Source organism: Rhinopithecus bieti, unplaced genomic scaffold, assembly GCF_001698545.2.
Source record: "Rhinopithecus bieti isolate Rb0 unplaced genomic scaffold, ASM169854v2 scaffold_32083, whole genome shotgun sequence".
In the NCBI taxonomy this organism is placed as follows: domain Eukaryota; kingdom Metazoa; phylum Chordata; class Mammalia; order Primates; family Cercopithecidae; genus Rhinopithecus; species Rhinopithecus bieti.
Genome location: NW_016814096.1, coordinates 323,261 through 345,585, shown reverse-complemented (window position 1 = coordinate 345,585; position 22,325 = coordinate 323,261). Strand labels below are relative to the sequence as shown.

Genomic DNA, 22,325 nt, shown 5'->3' with positions numbered 1-22,325 from the left:
GCAGCCTAGTTAACAGTGACCATTTTCTTACAATTTAAATGTCCAGAAATGAATTGCAGAACACAGAATATGATGGAGCTATCCTCTTAACAAACTTAAGAACAGGAGGAAATGCTAAAAATGTTTAATACAGCATATAAACCAATAAAATATAACCCCAATATTTAAAAGTGGATAGAGAAAAGAGACCAGAAGATTTACACAAATTCTTTAATAGTGGTTGGGATCTTGGGTGATTTTAATGCAATTCTTATCCTGTTCCAGATTTCTAAAATACACATGTATACCCCTTACAACTGAAACACAACACAGTATGGCTCACTCCTGTAATCCTAGAACTTTGGGAGACCGAGGTGGTCGGATCACTTGAGCCCAAGAGTTAGAGAGACCAGCCTGGGCAACATGGCAAAAAATCCAAAAATTAGCTAGGTGTTGTGGCACATGCCTGTAGTCTCAGGTACTCAGGAGGTGAAGGTGGGAGGATCACCTGAACCCGGGGAGGTAAGGCTGCAGTGAACTGTGATTGTGCCACTGAGCTCCAGCCTAGGTGACAGGGTGAGACCCTATCTAAAAAAAAGGCCACCATAATTGTTATTTTGAAAACAATTCAGTATTCCTTTTATCTATTGTTCATTTTTGAGAAAGGGTCTCATTCTGTTGTCCAGGCTGGAGTGCAATGGCATGATCTTGGCTTATTGCAACCTCTACCTCCTGGACTCAAGTGATCCTTGCACCTCAGCCTTCCGAGGTGCTGGGACTACAGTCGCATGCCACCATCCCCAGCTAGTTTTTGGTAGAGATGGGGTTTTGCCATGTTGCTCAGGATAGTTTTCAACTCATGAGCTCATGCAATCCACTCGCCTCAGCCTCCCAAAGTGCTGGGATTACAGGTATGAGTCATGATGCCTGGCCCAGTATTCCTTTTGAAGAGAAGATTTTATCTGGGAATCTCTCAAAAATATCAAAGATTGTTTTGCATGAAATTAACTCAAATTGCCGGGCACAGTGGCTCACACCTGTAATCCCAGCACTTTTGGAGGCCAAGGTGGGTGGATCATGAGGTCAGGAGTTCGAGACCAGCCTGGCCAACATGGTGAAATCCTATCTCTACTAAAAATACAAAAATTAGCCGGGTGTGGTGGCACGCGCCTATAATTCCAGCTACTCAGGAGGCTGAGGCAGGAGACTCACTTGAGCCCATGAGGCGGAGGTTGCAGTAAGCAGAGATTGTGCCACCGCACTCCAGTCTGGGTGACAGAGCGAGACTGTCTCAAAAAAAAAAAAAAAAAAAAAACTAAAATTAATTTTTGGTAGGGATAAACTGGAAACAAATATTCCATAGTAGGTGATAAATCATCAAACATCCATAAAAGGGAGTATTTTGCAGCCACAGACAATTGTTTATAATGACCTAAGAAACTGCTCACAGAGGAAAATACATAAAATTCTATAGAATGATCAAATAGGCTAAAAATAGAAAAAAAGGCTAACAGCAAATACCACCAAAATGTCAACAAGCCTCTCTGGATAAGGGATTACTAATGATTTTTAGTTTCTTTCTACTTTACTCTATTTTCTAAATTTCCAGTAAGTATTTTAACATCAGAAAAGAACCTTAAAATGAAAAAGTTATTTAACACACTATTTTTAAAATTACCCAATACAGTGTCTTGAAAACATGCCAACTTCCAAATATCTCACTGCTCCTTCCTGTTTCTTCAACAATGGTGCTCTGAAGCATGGGAGGAAACATGAAGTAAAAGGCAGTTTTTGTACACTTTACTTCCGTTACATATTAGAGATTTTGAAGATCTACTACATAAGCCTACACATTCACATTGTATAGTTTTCTGGTGCCAGAACTACTAAGGTAGTGAAAATCAGCCAAGAGATGGTGGTTTTACCACATACTCATAACTGCAGAGGCTTTACAGACTCTTTAAAGTCTTTTGTATAATTTCAAAAGTAAAATTAGTTTGGTCTTTCCTAGGTGAAAACAAAACCTCTGATAACAACTCCGCTACAAAGCCATTTACAGGCAATCAAGACTAAAAATACTTCTGGTGATGATGACTGGGAGATCCTCATTACAAATCAACTAAGTGAAACTGAAAAGTTACTAACTTTAGAAAATGACAACCAACCAAAAAAAAGAAAAGCAGAAGAGATGTTGGAAAAAAAAAAACAGATTAAAATAATATAGATAAGTGCTTTCTGCAGTGAAATTATATAACTGAAATGTTGGTATAGTTTTTACTAGAATAAAATGTAACTCTATAGTTGTCTTCACTTTTCCAAGTTTTTCTAATGTGAAGAAATTGTATTATTCTACTTCTGTCTTCCCTCTGTATATTATCCTTTCTTTAAAGTGCTCATTGCTTCTTCAATATCTTTTTTTACAGAACAGAATTTATGTATTGTATGACAGACATTGTGACACTTTGTAATTTATTACTTCATATCCTCTGGAGTTTGTGATTTTAGTATAAATTTGAGACAATAACTGTCCAGACTAGGCAAATTTTTTTAGTTTATAATGTTTTACTATGATTTAGGGATTTTTTTCATAGAACAAAATTATAAGCATAAAACTCAGGTATCAGAAAGACTCAAAAGGCTGTTTTCACTTTGTTCAGATTTTGTTTCCAGGCATTAAGTGTGTCATACAGTTGTTGCCACTGCTGTTTTCCAAATGTCCGATGTGTGCTATGACTAAAAATTGAAAAATTAAACACAGTGTTAGTCAATCTATTATCCTCTGGGTTTTTTTTTTATAATACTACAGATTTGAATCCAGTTAAAAGCAATATTAAATATACACAACAGACATAATTTAGAATTGTAAAAGAATTTAAGAATTACATAATTATTTTAAAAAAATCTTTACTGTATTGATCCTAAGCCTTCTAATTCTCCTGAACAACTATATAAAGCAGACATAAAAGTCATTAGTATTCTAGCCAATGCTAAGCCATTAAATGAAATGTGCTGGAAAATAGGACTCTTTCATTAAATAAGCTAATCACATTCAGTCTGAACTTTAATAAAATTATGATAAATAGCAACTATTTAACTACAGTCAACTGATAACACCACCTTGGTTCTCTAAACATTTAAGTGAAATAATTGAAACAAACTAAATCGTTCTATAAAATGCCGCAAAGCATTAAATATCTTACCTGACAACTACTTTTCTCTGGGTCTGATCAATTTTGCAGTAGACCATTTTAGTTCTTACCGCTGAAAAAAGATGTTTTACATTGTATGTTATATGGAAAATTTCCAAGAAAAATAGCTAAGGTATGAAAACTGTGACCAAGTGAGCCATAATAAAACTTTATACTGTTTCCCAACACTGCACACTGACTGTTTAAATCTAATAAGCAAAACAGTATGAGGCAAGCAAGTGGAAGGTCATGCATTTCTCGTATGGCTGCTGGGATCATCTATATTAAATAAATATTGCATATAGTTTTTTTTTTTTTTAAGTATTCTAGGTGTTCTTCCCCTACCATCTCAAATAGGGAAATAAACTAATTTCCTACTAAGTTATTACTTCTTTATAGAAGACTTAGATCATTAGGGGAAAAAAGGTCAATAGTTCTGAATCTTTTATTAATCTTAATTACATAATCCCAACTTTCAAATTTAAAAAACTCAGATAAAACTCCTGAGCAGTTAAGTTGCTTTATAATCCAATTGTTCAGGAAGAAGTTCTTCTTTCTAGGCTCATCATAAAAAAACTGGTAATGGTTAACACTTGTAGATCACTTGTTGCCAGATGACTTGTAGATACTATGTGCCAGGCACTGTGCTTTACCTGTATTAATTCATTTAATCCTTACAACCACAAATGAATCCCCACATTCCTGTTTCACAAAGGAAGGGCCTGGTCTTAAATCCACGTCTTAAAACCACAATGGTGTATTGCGTAAGTGTCTTTCTTCTATGTGATTTCAAGGCATAGCATATAGCAGTTTGTATTTCTACTAATTTTTACCCTACAACAAATATATCCACTAATCTACTAAACACACATCTGCTACAAACAAATTTTTGTTGTGTAAGGTTCAGTTTCCAGATAAAATCTTACTATGATCCATGTAGATGAGAAATTCTAGAAATAAATGAAAATGTTCTATCTGTCTTACCGTCAATAACAAATGCTTCAACATCATCAGCTCCAATCTGAAGTTCTTGCTGCATTGTATCAAAAGAAATTTCTTTATTTTCCACTGCCATTCCCATAAAAGTAAGTAGTCTCATTTTTGCCATATTCTGTTCATGTAATAGGCCTACATAACAGAACAGTGAAGCCTGATGAGTGTTCATACTAATTAAAGAGCTGCACTTTTTAAGAAAACTTAAGGAATTACCCAGTCCTGATCCAATTACATCTCATGTTAAGCTGCGGGCATTATTTTTACTTTTGTAATTGCGGAAATTATTGTGTGAGCACTTACACAGAATAATTTTGACAAAGCTTCTTATATTTATTTGCAAACTATAAACTGACTCCATAGAGTATTAAAAATAATTTTTCTATAGTACCATAGGTGATAGATTCAAAGTTAAGAATGGGCCATAAAATGATTATTTTTAGACCCTAAAAGTTTTGTACATTTTACATTTTTAAATAGTTATACATTTTAGGAGATAAAATCTACAAAGTACATTTCATAAGAACAATTTCTATTTAGTTAGTTACCTAAGCTTATTTTTCGCACTAACAGCTCTTCATTTAAACACAGAGGATTTCTCATCTACTTACTAGTTTTTTCTGTGTTACTATTACTGGTAAACGTGAAGTTTTAAAATATTTTCACAAACATTTTCAGTTATGAAAACATTCCATTTTGCTTCAGGTCACTATTTAAAACTCAAAACTACTTACAAATCAAAACTGTTGAGGTGTGTGTGTCATTTAACATTTATAGGCCAAAACAGTTAGTACTAGGTATAAAGAGTACCATTAACAGTGATAATTGTTCTTTATAAGGCAAAAGTAGAAAACTGCATAAATAATTCAAATTTTGCATTTTAATTTTTTTTTTTTTTTTTTGAGATGGAGTCTCGCTGTGTTGCCCAGGCTGGAGTGCAGTGGCACTATCTCGGCTCACTGCAAGCTCCGCCTCCTGGGTTCACGCCATTCTCCTGCCTCAGCCTCCCAAGCAGCTGGGACTACAGGCGCCCGCCGGCTCGCCCGTCTAATTTTTGTATTTTTAGTAGAGACAGGGTTTCACCTTGTTAGCCAGGACGGTCTTGATCTCCTGACCTCGTGATCCGCCCGCCTCAGCCTCCCAAAGTGCTGGGATTATAGCCACCGCGCCCAGCCTGCATTATAATTTCTAATGAAATATGCTGTTATAATTATTCAGATAACAATGTGTTAGGCCTAGAAGAAAACTTAAGGAATTACCCAGTCCTGATCCTTTCACTTTAAAAACAAAACTAGGGAGCTAAGAGATTAAATGGTGACATAGTAAAAAAGTAGCAGTGATAGGCCTAGAATAGGTTCATTTCTAAAATAAAGGGCTAGAAACTTTAAAAATTAGGAATCCTAAATATATAACCTAGTCCTAAGAGCAGAATTCTAACACAATATCATATATACCTGTTTTGATGCTAATTTATTAATTATAAAACCAAGTTTCTAAAACTAATCTAGATTTACATGTTCCTTTTCACTGAACTTTTAAATTATGTAACATCAGCAAATGATCAAGTGCCCTCTAATACATTCAGAGCTTCAAGTCTGTATTGTTCAAAAAGTTATCTCTCTAAACACTCCATAAATAAATTTTAAATTTATAACACTCCTATATTAGTGGAAGATTAGGGAAGCCCATTAACATAGGGCATGATCATCTGTTAATTAGCTGTAATTATGATACAGGCTTCCTATTTGGCACAGATTCAACAAAAACATGGTCATCATAACTCAAATGAATGAGGTATACAAGTAAGTATTGCTAACTGGGTTTAATGGAAATCTACAGGCATCAAGAAATCAATTAGTGCACATTAACCCTAATTAACAAATGCAAATTAGATGCTGATTAACTTTCTGAAGCAAAAGGTAGCAACTGGATAACACCGGATTACATGTGAACATGTTAGGGCAATTCAGTTGACACAAGATAATGCTACTGTTGGCCTAAGTTGTCAGTGTTAATAAAAGAAAATGTTCTGACAAACTGATTGCAACTTGTGGAATCTAGATAGTTGTCACTAGGCTTTCAGCTGTAATAAATGTTTAATTATATAATTTAAAAAATACACATTAATATAAAGATGTTTTCTGAAAAGCATATAAACAAATTTCTAATAGAATACTGATGTGCACAGATGTTCAAGAAATGTAAGGCAAATGAAGGAATTTGAATTCTAGTTGGCACAATAAGCAATGTTACGAATTTTTTCCTATCAATGAACAAGTATTCAAGATTTTTTCAAAAATTCCTTAACATTCTCAGTTCTACTGGCATAGACAGACAATTCTCTTTCAATATGATAAAATGATAGAAACTTCTGAAATCTGTATTATTTTAAATACTCCTAAAATTAAATCTATTTTACTGTTCATCTTCTCTGCAGTTACAATCTTACCGTAAATGAAAAAACTTATCAGAGGAATGAAGATTATTTCTAGGCAGAATTCCATAAAACCGTTATCTATTTTATACGTGAAAACTTGCATCTAAAAACACTTTAAATTGATGTTTAAACTAACTCTAAAACAGAGAACCAAAGTTAAAACCTTTAGGACTCTTGTTCTGAAAAATCAAACTACTAAGGCAGTGCAGTATGAGTTAAAGATTTTGTAGGAAGCTGTGCTTTGTTTCATAAAACTAAAATGCTATCTTCAAGGAGGAAGTCACAGTGTGCTGTGTCGTATTTCAATTTTAAAGTTATAAAAAATCTAATTTATGGAAACATTTATTCATTACTAATATGTCAAAACCTTAATGCAGTAATAAAAAAAGTGCATCATTGAGCAATTTCTGCATTGTCACTGACCCCTGTCTTAAAATGCTGCAATATAGAAAACCCAATTTTAATGCATGCAATAGCTTATGAACCAGTGCTCCTTTGAAACAGTCAATTACACATCAATGGGGGAGTGTCAAAGTGTTAATTACTACTCCTTTTTCCTTGGTGCGTAAATAAAGAGGTTGCTGACATTAACATTCCATCACATAGCTTCATGCCACAGAACAAATTAACTGGGACAGAATGTGGTTTTCTGGGTCTAGTGCACCTGGCAAAGCTTTGTACACAAACACACATCTACTTTATCTTGGTGTATTTCAAATGCCCTATTATGTTCAGAGTAAGTCCCCAATTCCAATAGAGGCACACAATTTAGAGGTGACAAACATTAATGATTACCAAATTGAAGACTAAGTATAATCAAAGTAGATCATATATTCATCTGTATCCTCAAGAACCAGGAAGACTAGTCTCAAAAAACAAAAAAAAAATTCAGTCTTAATGTGGAAAATATAATCAATCTCTAATGTATTTTGAGTATTGCCTACTAGGAAAACAAAGCAGCTTAGCTTCACAGTTGACTCCAGTGTAAAACAAACTGGTAGTTTACAACATTTAAAACCTGTTCAACTGCAGATTTTCTAAGTTTTCTCTTTGTATTTTAACATATTAAAAACATGCTCCAGAAGGAAATTAAAATATTGAACATATATAGGGTTTGCTCAGTAAGAATAAGATTTGATTCAATTTGACAAACATTTGCTGAACTCTGACATGCTAGACAAGAAAATTCAAAGATAAAAATAATAAAGACTATGCTGTTTTCAACAAACTGCAGTTAGAAAAGTCTTATTATCATGTAAAATTACATTTCCAATATCTAATTCCATCTTTCAGATCTAACTGGCAATACTATATATACTTCTGTGATTTGTTAATGGCAGGGGTATCCAAGCATAAAATACTACAGTAGAGGGGGAAAAAACTATTTGTTACCATTCTGTGGCTATGGCTTAAAAAAAGGAACCAAAAATAGAAATAACCATATATCTAAGGAATAAGGTCTTCTACAAAGAAACAATATTATTTTAAGAATGTTTAGCTTAATAAAGTACCTTTAATCATCAAATTTTATCAGCTCTTAAAACATTTCTGAAAGTTACCATTATGATCAAAGTAATGGTAATTCTTTCAGTTGCTTTTCTGCTCACTCCCCCATCCCTAAATTTTAAAAACAAATGTACCAATGGAACCATTTCTATCTCAATCTTCTCCAAGCACCCGATTCTTGCTATAACTTTACCTCAAAGAATTGTGGTACAGAAGAGCTGGAAGGGCCTAAAGTTCAGCAAGCTCTTAAATGAGACAAAAAGGGTCCAAGTTGTTTTCTCTTTTTTTTTTGGAGACGGAGCCTTACTCTGTCTTCCAGGCTGGAGTGTAGTGATGCGATCTCAACTCACTGCAACCTCTGCCTCTGGGGTTCAAGTGATTCTCTTGCCTAAAGCTCCTGAGTAGCTGGCACTACAGGTGTGTGCCACCATGCCCACTAATTTTTGTATTTTTAGTAGAAATGGGGTTTTGCCATGTTGGCCAGGCTGGTCTTGAACTCGTGACCTCAAGTGATCCACCCACCTCAACCTCCCAAAGTGCTGGGATTACAGGCGCCAAGTTGTTTTCTTTTTTTGTTGTTGTTGAGACGCAGTCTTGCTCTGTTGCCCAGGCTGGAGTGCAGTGGCAGGATCTTGGCTCACTGCAACCTCCACCTCTGACTCCGCCTCCCGGGTTCAACCTCCAAGGTTGATTCTCCTACCTCAGCCTCCCGAGTAGCTGGGACTACAGGCGCCCGCCACCACACCCGACTAATTTTTTTGTATTTTTAGTAGAGACAGGGTTTCACCATGTTAGTTAGCCAGGATGGTCTCTACTTCCTGATCTTGTGATCCACCCGCCTCGGCCTCCAAAGTGCTGGGATCACACCTGTGAGCCACCTTGCCCAGTCCCAACTTGTTTTCATACTCCCAGTTTCATTCTCTATCACAAATGCCACCTCCTACACCTTCTTGGTTTCTGATTCTCAATTCACTCTAAGTAATATTTTAAACTACCTATTTTTGTGCTGTTCTATCATACACGACTCCTTTTAGGATTATCTACAAATAAGGCCACAACCATACTTGCTGGACCACATAGTACATAACTGTTAGTGTAGCATATTCCCACCTCTGTCTGTGCCTCAAAGAATAAACCCCAAAACTTACCAAGTGAATCAATGAAGTCTTTATTATTCTGATAAAACTTGACATATGATGCCAATTTAGCACTCACAAAAATGGTTAAAAGCTATACAGATAAGAGACAAAAAAGATACCATCAATACAGAATTAAGATTTAAGATATTGTAAGATACTGTAAAGATATTTTAAAGACACTCCTACATTTTGTTCAATGCAGAAATATCATTGTTTCATCAAATTACCAAACCATCTGCTTTCATATGGCTCACTTTTAAAATGAATCAGTAAATACACTGCGCTCTAAATTATCCACACTGAAAGATGGTGGCTAATGGCATAGTCCAGATGCACAACAGTCCAAAATATATTTATACTTGCATTTGAAAAATGTTCATGTGTTTTTAAATATCAGATTTATCTTCCTAAGTGGGGCTAGGAACAATATATATGTAATAAAAAAGAAACTTGTATTATCTAAGTCTATAATGGTGAGTAAGTGAGAAGATGAAAGAAAGGGAGGTGGCTGGGCGCAGTGGCTCACGCCTGTAATCCCAATACTTTGGGAAGTCAAAGTGGGCAGATCACTTGAGGTCAGGAGTTGGAGACCTGATCAACATGGCAAAACCCTGTCTCTACTAAAAATACAAAACTTAGTTGGGTGTGGTGGCATGTGCCTATAACCCCAGCTACTTCTCCTGGAGGCTGAGGCAGGAGAATCGCTTAAACCAGAGAGTTGGAGGTTGCAGTGAGCCAAGATCATGCCACTGCACTCCAGCCTGGTGAGAGTGAGACTCTGTCTCAAAAAAAAAAAAAAAAAGAAAGAAAGAAATTAAGAAAGGGAGGAAGAATAGGACTGTGCTCAGTGGTTGGAGAAAAGCTGGTCCTAAATATGTCTGTTCCTGATATAAAAAGAATAAATAGTTCTTTATCTTTCCATATCTTGCCATTAGTCACTTTTATTAATGCAAAGAAAGAGTCCTGCTTTTCTTTGGAAAATTTAGGAAAGGAGGACATTTTTCACATTAAAGGATAAACTACTTACATCATGAATAAGCTCGCCTTCCAAAAACTTGACTGGTTTTAAAGTAAGAAGGTGGTCAAAAAGAAATGCATTTGGGTCTTTCAATGCTCGTACAATACACCTTAATTAGAGAACAAAAAATTTAGGCTCAGGGTTTTGAAATGCTAGCTTTTCACTGAGTTTTTGCAGATCATAAAATATACTTAATTCAGTAAAATATCTAACAGTCCAAAACATATATACAACATTTAAAAAGTTACAGGATAGGGTTAAGACAGGCCAATACATTTATCAGGTTCATCTGTTTTAACAAAATGAAATATATTAATTGTAGAAAAAAAACACAGCTGGAGAGAAAGCACCAAGGTAATCAAATAGCAAGCAGCAGCCAGAACCATATGCCAGACACTAAGTGCTTCACTTGCCTTATATCTCATTTATTCCTCAGAACAACCTAGGAGACAAACAGTATTAACCATGCCCCCTTTATCAACTATGAAGCAGCCCAGAAGTGCTAATTAAGAGGTGGAGTAAGAATGTGAATGGAGGCAGTCTGACCTCAAAGTCAAGGACCTTTACCACCAACTTTCCTTTTTACGAACTCCCATCATGTAGAGGTTCACACAAAGTAATGACCATGTAAAGAAGTTTCACAATCCTTATTACAAAGATTTAGAAAACTGATTCTATTCTTGTTACCAGTTAGATCTAAGACTGTTAAAAGCCCTTATTCTCATTAGCAATGGGTTAATTCTTGGCAAGCCATCAACCTTCCACCTATAAGCTTTAATATTAGGGTTAATTGGCCCAAGATTAGGTTCTAATTTTTGGGTTGGGATCATCATCCCCATACCAGCAATACCCCCACCCAGTAAACACCATGCAGCTATTTCATATTCAAGGTACAAGTTCTTCCAATATCAAACCTTGAATTTTAGTATCTACATTAGAATCACCAGGAAATGCACACTATCAAATGGCTCTGGATCACTCATGGTTGCAAACATGATTTTAGTTACATAATTTAATACTGTAGCTCACCTCTAAACTGCTGACAAACCCTCATTAGAGTAACGTTTAACAGTACCTGTGGGCATCAACTCGAGCCTGGGAAGCATTATCCTCTGTGTAACTTCCAAGCAATTCCACCATGACTTTTGAAGCAGCATCACTAAAAAGAAATACTGCTTTAGGAACTTGAAAGTATTACTGCTATTCATTCATTTAAAAATATTTTTAAGAGGCAGGTACTGTGCTGATGACATATGTAATGGTGACTAAGAGAGACAAAATCCCTGTCTATGGGAAAAGTCATGAAACCTTCCTTTTAGTAGGAAAGATGGACAACTAAGGAAAGTAAGTGCTATGAAGGAAATAAATGGTGATGTAATCAAAGCAACAAGAAAGGAAAGGCTACTTTATGTACAGTGAGAAAGCAAAGTCTCCCTCAGAAGAGATGACATGTAAGCTGAGACCAAAAGGATGTAAAATATCCTTTTCTTGGCCATGAAAAGAACTGGGTTCATGAAAGTGGGGTAAGATGACTTTCCAAGCAGAGGGAAGACCAAGTATAAAGGCCCTAGGTGGAAAAAAAGTTTTGTGTCCCAGAAACTGTTAGGACAGTATGGCTGAAGTTGAGACAAGACCAAATATTTAAGTAACTCTACTTAAGATACCCTTCCAATTAAGTTATTCTTACAGTTAGACAGATGATCAGTTCTCACTGCAGTAAATAGGGCAAAATAAATGCAGTCATTCAAACTGGACTTTTAGAAAATGTTTATCTTTACTCCTCATGACTTCCTTTAAACTGTGGAATCTTCAGCTTATAGAAAGCTTTGTTAACTAGGAGGAAGAGGTTTTTTTTTCCCTTTTTTCAATTTCTAAAAATACTTACTCCCCATATCTGAGTTCAACCTGGGTAAAATCAGCAGGAACTGTATCATTTATTTTAAAATGATAAATGCTATCTAAAACTTCTCTCAAAACTAAGGTTTACTAAGATTCAGAAATATCACTATAAGCATGGCTAAGTGGTAACCTACAACTTTTTCTTTTTTTTTTTTCTTCGAGACAGAGGCTTGCTCTGTCGCCCAGGCTGGAGTGCACTGGCGTGATCTCGGCTCACTGCAAGCTCTACCCCCTGGGTTCACACCATTCTCCTGCCTTAGCCTCCCGAGTAGCTGGGACCACAGGCACCCACCAGCACGCCTGGTCTCGATCTCCTGACCTCGTGATCCGCTTGCCTCAGCCTCCCAAAGTGCTGGGATTACAGGTGTGAGCCACCACGCCCAGCCGGTAACCCGCATCTTAAATGTAGTGATACAAATGCCTAGGCACAGTGGCATATGCCAATGGTCCCAGCTACTCAGGAGGCTTGCTTGAGCCCAGGAATTCAAGGCTTTTTGCACTACAACTGCACCTATGAACAGCCAAATACCCACTGCACTCCAGCGTGGGCAACATGGTCACACCCCGCCTCTAAAAATAAAAAATTAATATTGAACTCAACCTGAAAGAGGCCATGATCCACAGGAGCCAGAGTAGCTGAAAAACTTGTTTACTGGTGGTCTGAGCTTTGAAACTAGAGATAGTAGTTTTAGAGAATATTTTAAGAAATTGGAGCACACTCACAGGTTGTGTGGTAATCAGACCCCCAAACAAAATGTTCCAGAGACTGTGGTTTTGTGACTTACTCTTGTGTTGAAGAGGTGGATGCAGCAATGTGTGCTCGATCGAAGTGAAAAGGGCCCTTTTTAAACAACAGATGCCGTTGTAGAGTGGATCTAGCAACTTTATGGGTTGTGGAGGAAGCTCTGGAGATGGCAGTTTTGGCCATGGGTAGAAACTCTGGTGGAAGAGGAGGCTATGGTGCTGGGGTGGTGGCAGCAGTAGTAGTTATGGAGGAGGGGTTGGTGGATATAATGGATTTGAAGGTGATGGTGGCAACTACAGCAGTTGTCCTGGTTTTGATAGTAGAGGGGGGTATGGTGGTGGTAGATATGGTGGCAGCAGTGGAGGGCATGATAGTTACAATGAAGAAGGAAATTTGGGGACTGGTAATTATGGTGGTGGTGGGAACTATAATGATTGTGGATATTACAGTGGACAATGACAATCAAATTACGGACCCATGCATCAAAGGGGGCAGCTTTGGTGGATAATGCTTGGGCAGTCTCTATGGTGGTAAATATGGTAGCACAAGGTTCTAAAAACAGCAGAAAAGGGCTACAGTTTTTAGCAGGAGCACAAGCAAGGAGAAGTCAGAAAAGCCACAAGTTACTTTGAGGCAATCATCCAAATGCATTAGAGGAACTGTACAAGTCTGCCACCGAGGAATGATGATCCACAGTCAGAAAAGTTACTGCAGCTTAAACAGGAAAGCCTTCTCTTGTTCAGGACTGTCATAGCCAAAGTTTGCAAAAAGTGCAGCTATTCATTAATTCAGTGTAGTGTTAATTACATGTATATTCCTGAGGTCTTTTATCTGTTGTAGCTTTTGTCTTTTTCTTTTCATTACATCAGGTATGTTGCCCTGTAAAATTATGGTAGTGTAGTGGTACCAGGAATAAAAAACTAAGGAATTTTAACTTTTCAATAAAATTAAAACATATAATGATTTAACTATAAAATGCAAAGAAAACTTTTTTAAAACCACATCTTACTCATTATCTTGTACCACACTGTAAGCACAGGTACAAGTCATTTTCCAGTTTTAGCAACCACAGTGTACTTCAATCTTCTCAGCTAAAGAAATCTTTTTAATCCATTGGAAGCACACATCATGGTGTCTGACATGTAAGGGCTTAGTGACCAGTATCACCCTTTAAAATGCACAACAGACACCACGTGCATCAACCACCAATATAAATAAAGTCATGAAGGGGGCACCTATAAACGTGAAGCATTTTTACTTAACTGCTAGGCAAACTCTCAAATTTTACTAATTAAAATATGTTAAAATATGTATTTTATGTGTTCTAAAGAAGAAAACCAACTCTCAACATTTAGATCGGCAGAATTTCATGTTTAAGTAAGTATCCCCTTCCAGTGCCCTACTGTGGATAGCATTTATCCACTCAGTGCCCAATAAGTGCTATCTTCTTGGGAATGCAATGGTTAGCAGAGGTTCCTTACCTTCACTTAGCCTACAACCTTACTTTCAACCAAGGGTGTTAAATGCTAGGATACAAGTAGAGGGTGCTGTAAAAGGGAGGCACTAACCGAAATACGAGAGGGGTGTTTCTGGCAGAGAAATGAAGCTGACTGTAATAAGACTACTTAGACAAGGGGTAGGCAAACTTTCTGTACAGGGCCAGAGAGTAAATATTTTAAGCTTTGCAAGCTATACGGTATCTGTTGTAACTAAACTCTTGGCAAAAGCAGGCACAGACAATATGTAAATGAATACACATGGATGTAATACCAATGTTATGGACCCTGAAATCTGAATTTCATATAATATCCATATATCATGAAATACAACCCTTTCTTTGATTTTCTTTCTCAATCATTTAAAAATGTAAAAACCATTCTTAGTACACGGGCTACACAAGAACCAGGGCCAGCTCCTGGTCCAGACTGGCAAAGAGCATGGTGCTTTTATACCTGACATAGGCTCGCTATGTCTAGGGTGTGATAAGCAAGAGGAAGGACATGGGTGGAGAGAGGGAATATTTACATTAACACAAAGTTTTTTGTAGTCTGCCACTGTACCATCCAAAAATGATGAGATGCTTCACCACATTCACCAAGCTCATGCTACAGCAGTAGGTTGAAGCCCATGTTGGAAAGGCCCCCCATCCTTTCTTTTTCTAGGAAAAAAAGCCAAATTTCACTTTTTAAAAAGTTCAAAGATGAGGGAAAACTACTTCTAATCTTTACAGTTATCTTTAACTTAGTAGGTCAAATTTATAAAAATAGATTTAGAGCAACTCTGTGGAGAACAGAGTAAAGCAAAATTACTGACCCTACTTCTCTTTAAAAAACATCCCCATCTACTTATACTGCCTGTTAAGTTATAAGTTAGTTCATTACTTTTGAATACCTCTTCTTACAATCCACAAGGGCCTCATAAAGTAGTCTTAAAAGGGTGTGCTTTTTTTCAGTGGTGAGATTCCAGTCAGAAATCCATTTTCTAACCTACAAGAGATTGACAAAAGGAGAAAACTGAGTAACACATTTATTATAAAAGTACATTTCTGGCCAGGCATGGTGGCTCACGCCTATAATCCCAGCACTTTGGAAGGCCAAGGTGGGCGGATCACCTGAGGTCAGGAGCTCGAGACCAGCCTGACCAAAATAGAGAAACCACGTCTCTACTAAAAATATAAAATTAGCTGGGCATGGTGGTGCATGCCTGTAATCCCAGCTACTCAGGAGGCAGAGGCAGGAGAGCTGCTTGAACCCTAGAGGCGGAGGTTGTGGTGAGCTGAGATTGTGCCATTGCACTCCAGCCTGAGCAACAACAGTGAAACTCTGTCTCAAAAAAAAAAAAGTACTTCTCTTATAACCAGAACAAATATTCCACTTAGTAACTCACTTGATCCAGCTCAGTGGGAATGTACTGGATGGCCCCACAAGATGCTGCCACTTTAATAAGGCTGCAATACACTGTATATCTTACAGGAGTATTCTTGTCCATCCCATGGAAAAGGTTGCTTAACCTGGTTAACAAACAAATAAACAAGGTTTGAAATCAGCAACCAGTTTTAAGTTGAGGTTAGCTCTCACCACAAACCTGTGGCAGATACCATTAATAACTTCATATTACAAAGAAAGAAACTAGGGCACAGAAAGGTCAAGTCACTTGCCCAAGGTCACAGCTAATAAGAGCCACAGCTGAAAGTCAAGTTTCAGAATTCCTGCTCTGAACCATTAAAAGTTAGTAACATGAGCCGGGTGTGGTGGCTCAGGCCTGTAATCCCAGCACTTTGGGAGGCCGAGGCAGGCGGATCACGAGGTCAGGAGATTGAGACCATCCTGGCTAACACAGTGAAACCCCGTCTCTACTAAAAATACCAAAAAAAAGAAAAAAATTGAGCCGGGCGTGGTGGCAGGCACCTGTAGTCTCAGCTACTCGGGAGGCTGAGGCAGGAGAATGGCGTGAACCCGGAAGGCGGAGCTTGCAGTGAGCCGAGATCATGCCACTGCACTCCAGCCTGGGCGAAAGAGCCATGCTCCGTCTCAACAACAGCAGCAAAAAAGTTAGTAACATGAAAACAGCCCCTTGAAAAACCGTGTTTCTTTCAGATTTCAACTTACAACTGCAGTCTCAGAGATGGGCGTTCACCTTCGCGAAATTTGACCAGCTTTTCACATAGGCTTTCAATCAAAGCTTCTTGCTTGTCTGGTTCCAGGATCAAGAGTAGGGATACCACACTGTTCATTACACTTTCAACATCTACACAAGTATGGATAACAAAATCAACAGTGATACTACAATACTCAATGCGTCTAGTTAAGTATGCATTTCCAGTGTTTTAATACAATGAAGACCATCAAATATAAGACACTTTTGCATTCAGAAAGCAACTTGTATATTTTATTAAAGAGGAAGGAAATTGTTACCTAAGATGTGGTTTCTTTTTTTTTTTTTTTTTCAGATGAAGTCTTGCTCTGTCGCCCAGGCTGGAGTGTAGTGGTACAATCTCCACTCACTGCAACCTCTGCCTCCCGGGTTCCAGCGATTCTCCCGTCTCAGCTGCCTGAGTAGCTGGGACTACAGGCGTCCGCCACCACACCCGGCTAATTTTTGTATTTTTAGTAGAGACAGGATTTCACCATATTGGCCAGACTGGTCTTGAACTCTTGACCTTGTGATCCACCTGTCTTGGCCTCCCAAAGTGCTGGGATTACAGGTGTGAGCCACTACACCTGGCCTAAGATGTGGTTTCTAACTAGGTAAAACAGAGACTGATTTACATGTATATAAAGTTTCAATTTTTACTGTCATGATATTCAATCATTTGGAAGTCACTGGCATGATTTGGGGCTAGGATACTTTCTTAATTAAGGAAAACTTTGTATATACATATAGGAAATCAGAAATTAAAGCTGTCAACTCTCTGCTTGAATTAGTTATTTGTAAGTATTACAGATATTAATCATATCCCAAATTTAATCTCTAATTTTTTCATATGCGTGCTGCCAAAATCAGCATCCAAGTTTGATCTCTAAACCTTAACTAGAGATTTCTGAACTCACAATTCTGAAAATTTCCCATTCTATCTCAATAAATAGGAAATTGGCCTAGTAATTACATGGCTATTTGATTACTTGACATTGTATCTCATTTGATGTTAATCTAAAACTTATGAACAGGAAAGAGCTTCATTTTTTTCTTCATTTTTTTCTGAGATTATCAGCATTTAGTGTAGTAACACTTAAGAAATATACCTGTGCATAAAATAGAGGTTTTCTCAAAATAGGTTTACTTGATAGGCATAATAGATTACACAAACTGAAAGCATGTGTGAAGGTAAGATTGAAAACAACAGTGCTTAGACTCTGGTTAACAGTGTATTGTATAGTTGAACTAGCTAGAAGAGAACTGTTGAATGTTTCCAACATAAAAGATGTGTGATATTCCAATTACCCTGGTTTGATCATTACACATTGCATACATGTATCAAAATATCACCTGTGCCCCCAAAATATGTACAACCACTACCCATCTATTTAAAAGTCCTTAAGTCTAAAATTCAAAACACATAACTACAGTCAGCCTTCTGTATCTGAGGGTTCCAAATCCTCCTTGCCTCGGATAATGAGGGATGACTGTATAATTCACAAGAAAAATTCAATAGACTTTATTGGGAAATATTAGAAAAAATTAAAAACAAACCTTTATCATCCTCCTTCAGACACACATCACAGGCTTCAATAATTTGAGCTAAATCAACATGAAGTCCACCTTCTGAGTTCTCTTCTGAAATCTCAGCTCCTTTAGATTTCAGATAAGCACGAAGCTCAGCAGCCTGTTGAGGATTGCTCTATTATAAAACTGACTATAAATGACAAAGCACAATCTCAAATTCTGTCCTCTTTCTGAAAAACTAAAATGCAAATACTGTATTCAACAACTATTTCAAATAATGTTGAAGACTCCTCCCTCACCTCATCCATCTTGGCAATCCCACAAGAGCCACAGGTTTTCCTCCACGAGGTCCTGTGGCTCTTTAGAGACGCTACAGCCCCCATGGATCACCTTCAGAATTTCTCTCATGTAGTCTGCACCCTGCTGGACTTCCAGCACACAGCAAAAACCTTTTTGATAATATAACCCAGAGGGTTTGGTGGGGGTGTGGTTGTTGGGGAGAAGAAATCAATCTGACTTGGCAGATTTCACTTTTTTGAAAGAAATGAACAATAGTATTGCTCTCAAGTACACGCATTAACCACGGTTACTAGAAAAGTTACAGACATTACCTTGGCAAAAGGATAATCATTTGTTAATTAGTTGAGAATCTATTTGAGATAATAAGCATTTTGGTTCACAAAAGGGTAATGCCTGTGAATGTTGCCTTAAAATTACATCGAACTGCATCTACTATGCAACTAACCTCTTAGAAATGCATACCTGAGTCAGCATGCATCTTCGGACCTATAAAAACACAATTACAGTACCACATTCAGTCACTTGGACATTTCCTACCCTACTACCAAATTATATACAACTATTCCATTTTTCTCCTGGGACTCTATCTATGGCAGCCAAACAAATGAAGATTTTTTTTTTTTTTTTTTGAGATGGAGTTTTGCTCTTATTGGCCAGGCTGGAGTGCAATGGCGTGAGTGGAGTGGCGCAATCTCGGCTCACTGCCACCTCTGCCTCCAGGGTTCAAGCAATTCTCCAGCCTCAGCCTCCCAAGTAGCTGGCATTACAGGCATGCGCCACCATGCCCAGCTAATTTTGTATTTTTAGCAGAGGCAGGGTTTCATCATGTTGGTCAGGCTGGTCTCGAACACCTGACCTCAGGTGATCCCCTGGTCTTGGCCTCCCAAAGTGCTAAGATTATAGGCATGAGCCACCATGCCCAGCCTGGTTTTAAAGATAATTAAATGAGAATGTGCAACAGGAAGATGAAAGGATACCATTAGTAAATGCACTGGCATTACATTTTCCAGGCCAAGCCAAAAAAAAAAAAATCAAAACCATCAAGATTTTTAAACCCCCAAGCATGTTTAGTTGCCTCAGGAAAGTATTAAACCTGCAGATTTGAGGGTACTATCCTTTCAGGTAACAAGCACACAGTAACTTCATATAGGAGTTGGTATTATAAGCAAGATTAAAAAAAGAAAACAAACTGTCACCATGTCAGAGAAAACAAAAATACCACCAGAAATTATGCTTCATGCTTCTCTATGGAGGAAACAGATACAAAGTAAACTTTTCTAAGAATTATTCAACCACGTTTGCTGTTTTCTGTCATCCTCACTGCCACAAGTGGTTGTGGAGCAGCATAAGCAAAAGAAAACAAAAAAAGATTAAGAATTCCATTTAACTCTAACCAAGCTGAGAATTTGACCAAAGTTAAACTAATCCTGAGCAATTTCATATTTCCTTGAAAGGACTGGCTACAATGCAACTGATGTTACAAGAACAGAAGCATAGCCTGAGAAGACACTTTAAGATATGATCAATGACAAGAACTTTCTCCATTCACAAATCCCTTCGTATGTTAAAAAAAAAAAAAAAAAAAAAAAAAAAAAGGAAAATCCAAATACTTTCTCAGTTAACCTAACAGCCAACTGTTGGTAACATGCTTCCATTTCTAATCAGGTTTTTTTTTTTTTTTTTTTTTCATATCTTCCTATCTGTGTTTAATCCCCTCCCCATCCTTGACCTTTTCTCCACCTTTTGCATTTTCCCTTCTTTCTTTGCTCTTCTGAGCATCGGAACTGCATTCCTACCGTGGGGGGGGAGGGGTAATCACTCCCTCCCGCAATTCTGTAAGTTGTCTTAGACATGCGAAGTTTATATGATATTCAATCATTTGGAAGTTACTTCCATGTTAATAGAGTAACAGAAATAAAACGACAAACTTGAACTCCACAGAAGAGTTTTCAGTAACACAAAATTAGCTTTAAGAATACCATGTCATGTTTAACTCCCAATTAAGGTTAAACTTTTGTTATGGGGAAAATGAGAACCAACAGCCCTGTACACCAAAGAGCAAACGCCAAACGGGAAATTTAAAAATATCAGTATGGTCCATCAGGTGTATGCCTCACAGAATTTAAGAGCTGAACTGATACCATACTTCCGGGGTACAGAACAACTCTCATCCTCGTACAAGTAGGAATAGAAAGCAAGTATAAAATACGGGTCGTCTTCGCCTGTGATCGCACAGTAATACGGGCATTCTAATCTTATTTTATTATTATTATTGTTTTTTTTTTTTGAGAGGGACTCTCGCTCTGTCGCCCAGGCTGGTGTGCAGCGGCATGATCTTGGCTCACTGCAAACTCCGCCTCCCGAGTTCAAGCGATTCTCTTGCCTCAGCCTCCCCAGTAGCTGGAACTACAGGCGTGTGCCACCACGCCTGGGTAATTTTTTTGTATTTTTAGTAGAGACGGAGTTTCACCGTGCTAGCCAGGTGGTCTCGATCTCCTGACCTCGTGATCCGCCCGCCTTGGCCTCCCAAAGTGCTGGGATTACAGGCGTGAGCCACCGCGCCCGGCCCGGCATTTTGATCTTTAGCACAAAATTACTTTTCCCTATCCTGCTTATGCTGACTACAGATTCACCACCTCCTACTCCGGATGTGGCTGCATTTGAGGAAAGGAAGCCGACATCATTCCTAATCAGTCTAAAAATACTATATCGTCAGAAGTGAGTCCCGACGCGGACCAGGAAGCTGGCGGTGGAGCGTCGGGACCCGCGCAGAGAAGGCCGGCAGGCGAGCTGGTGCGAATCGGGGCCAGGAACGCGCACCCCAGCCACGCGGCCTCCCCATTCTGGCGTGTAGGACAGCTGCGGGTGTCAGCCCTGGCCGCCCCGGCCCGGGCTCGGCACCGGTCCCTCGCGCTACTGAGACATCCCCCACCCCACTGTGGCGGCACCCGCAGTCCAAGGCACACCTGATCTTCCTCACTGATGTCGATGAAGGCCGGGACGCTCATGGCGAAGACCCGGGCACAGCTGACACTCCACTCGCAAGACCACGCCGACCGGAAAAGGGAACTGGACCGCGCTACGCTGCCGCGCAACTGCTTCCGGGTCACCCCGTGCGGGGACCTGTTGGGGCGGGGCCTTGAGAGACAATCCTACCGCGCGCTCTCGCCGCGGAGCGCAGCAGGCCGTGGCGTACGCTCTCGGGCTGCCCTAGTAGGTGGGACTTACTGGGTCTCCACCCAGCGACGCTTGTCGCGGCCTCCAGGTTTCAGGCCCGTGTAGCTATCTGCTTTGATGTTTTCTCCCGCTGGCGCCTCCCCAAGTCCACCTTCCCTTGAAATGTTAAGCTTATTGTGTCTTACCAAGTATGGATGGGTTTGTGTGGACCTGGGACTCTCCTGTACTGCTGTTGGGAACATAAAATGGTGCAGTCACTTTGCAGAGGAGCGGCGGTTTCTCAGAAAGTTCAGCATCCACCCAGCATATGACCCAGCTATTATACTACTAAGTATTTACCCAAACTGTGTGTCCTTACAAAGACTTGTACAATGTTCACTGCCGCTTTTAAGAAATAGCAGCTTTGGCTGGACGCAGTGGCTCTCATGCACTTTGGGAGGCCGAGGAGGGCGGATTACTTGGGGTCAGGAGTTGGAGACCAGCCTGGGCAACATGACAAAACCCCGTCTCTACTAAACATACAAAAACTACCCGGGCATAGTGGCGTGCGCCTATAATCCCAGCTAGTCAGGAGGCTGAGGCAGGAGAATCGCTTCAATCTGGGAGAAGGAGGTTGCCGTGAGACCAGGCCGTGCCACTGCACTCCAGCCTGGGCAACAGAGCGACACCCCATCTCATAAAGTATAGAATTCAGTAGTTTTTTAGTATTTTCACAGTTGCACAGCCATCTCCACTGTTTAATTTTAGAACATTTTCATCACCCCAAAAGAAACTACCCATC

At 38.8% G+C, this 22,325-nt stretch overlaps 2 protein-coding genes across 3 annotated transcripts in view; one reads left to right on the top strand and one right to left on the bottom strand.

The window, feature by feature from the left end:
• CCDC73 (coiled-coil domain containing 73) overlaps positions 1-2,591 on the top strand; it is a 155,283-nt gene extending 152,692 nt beyond the window's left edge. The window contains 1 exon segment of the mRNA XM_017849710.1: positions 1,991-2,591. Coding sequence (XP_017705199.1) covers positions 1,991-2,203 — 213 coding nt within the window. The 3' untranslated portion in view covers positions 2,204-2,591.
• On the bottom strand, positions 2,522-21,490 carry EIF3M (eukaryotic translation initiation factor 3 subunit M). Of its 2 annotated transcripts, XM_017849711.1 has the most exons (11): positions 21,334-21,490; positions 18,095-18,227; positions 16,513-16,651; positions 15,791-15,914; positions 15,296-15,390; positions 11,336-11,419; positions 10,270-10,369; positions 9,252-9,333; positions 4,152-4,295; positions 3,180-3,240; positions 2,522-2,712 (listed from the first exon to the last, which is right to left on the bottom strand). In XM_017849711.1, exons 1-11 carry the CDS (start codon positions 21,373-21,375, stop codon positions 2,610-2,612), a joined length of 1,107 nt encoding a protein of 368 aa, XP_017705200.1. In that variant the 5' UTR covers positions 21,376-21,490; the 3' UTR covers positions 2,522-2,609. The 2 variants fall into 2 exon arrangements, with proteins under 2 accessions (XP_017705200.1, XP_017705201.1); XM_017849712.1 differs by lacking the exons at positions 15,791-15,914; positions 16,513-16,651; positions 18,095-18,227 and having other exon boundaries at positions 21,334-21,489.
• Between the last annotated feature and the right edge of the window lie 835 nt (positions 21,491-22,325).

Coding starts and splice junctions, on each gene's coding strand:
- EIF3M (XM_017849711.1), bottom strand. CDS start 21,375: ATGAGCGTCCCGGCCTTCATCGACATCAGTGAGGAAGATCAG. Junction 18,228..21,333: donor ACATCAGTGAGGAAGATCAG/GTGTGCCTTGGA, acceptor AATCCTCAACAG/GCTGCTGAGCTTCGTGCTTA. Junction 15,915..16,512: donor CCATCTCTGAGACTGCAGTT/GTAAGTTGAAAT, acceptor TTTGTTAACCAG/GTTAAGCAACCTTTTCCATG.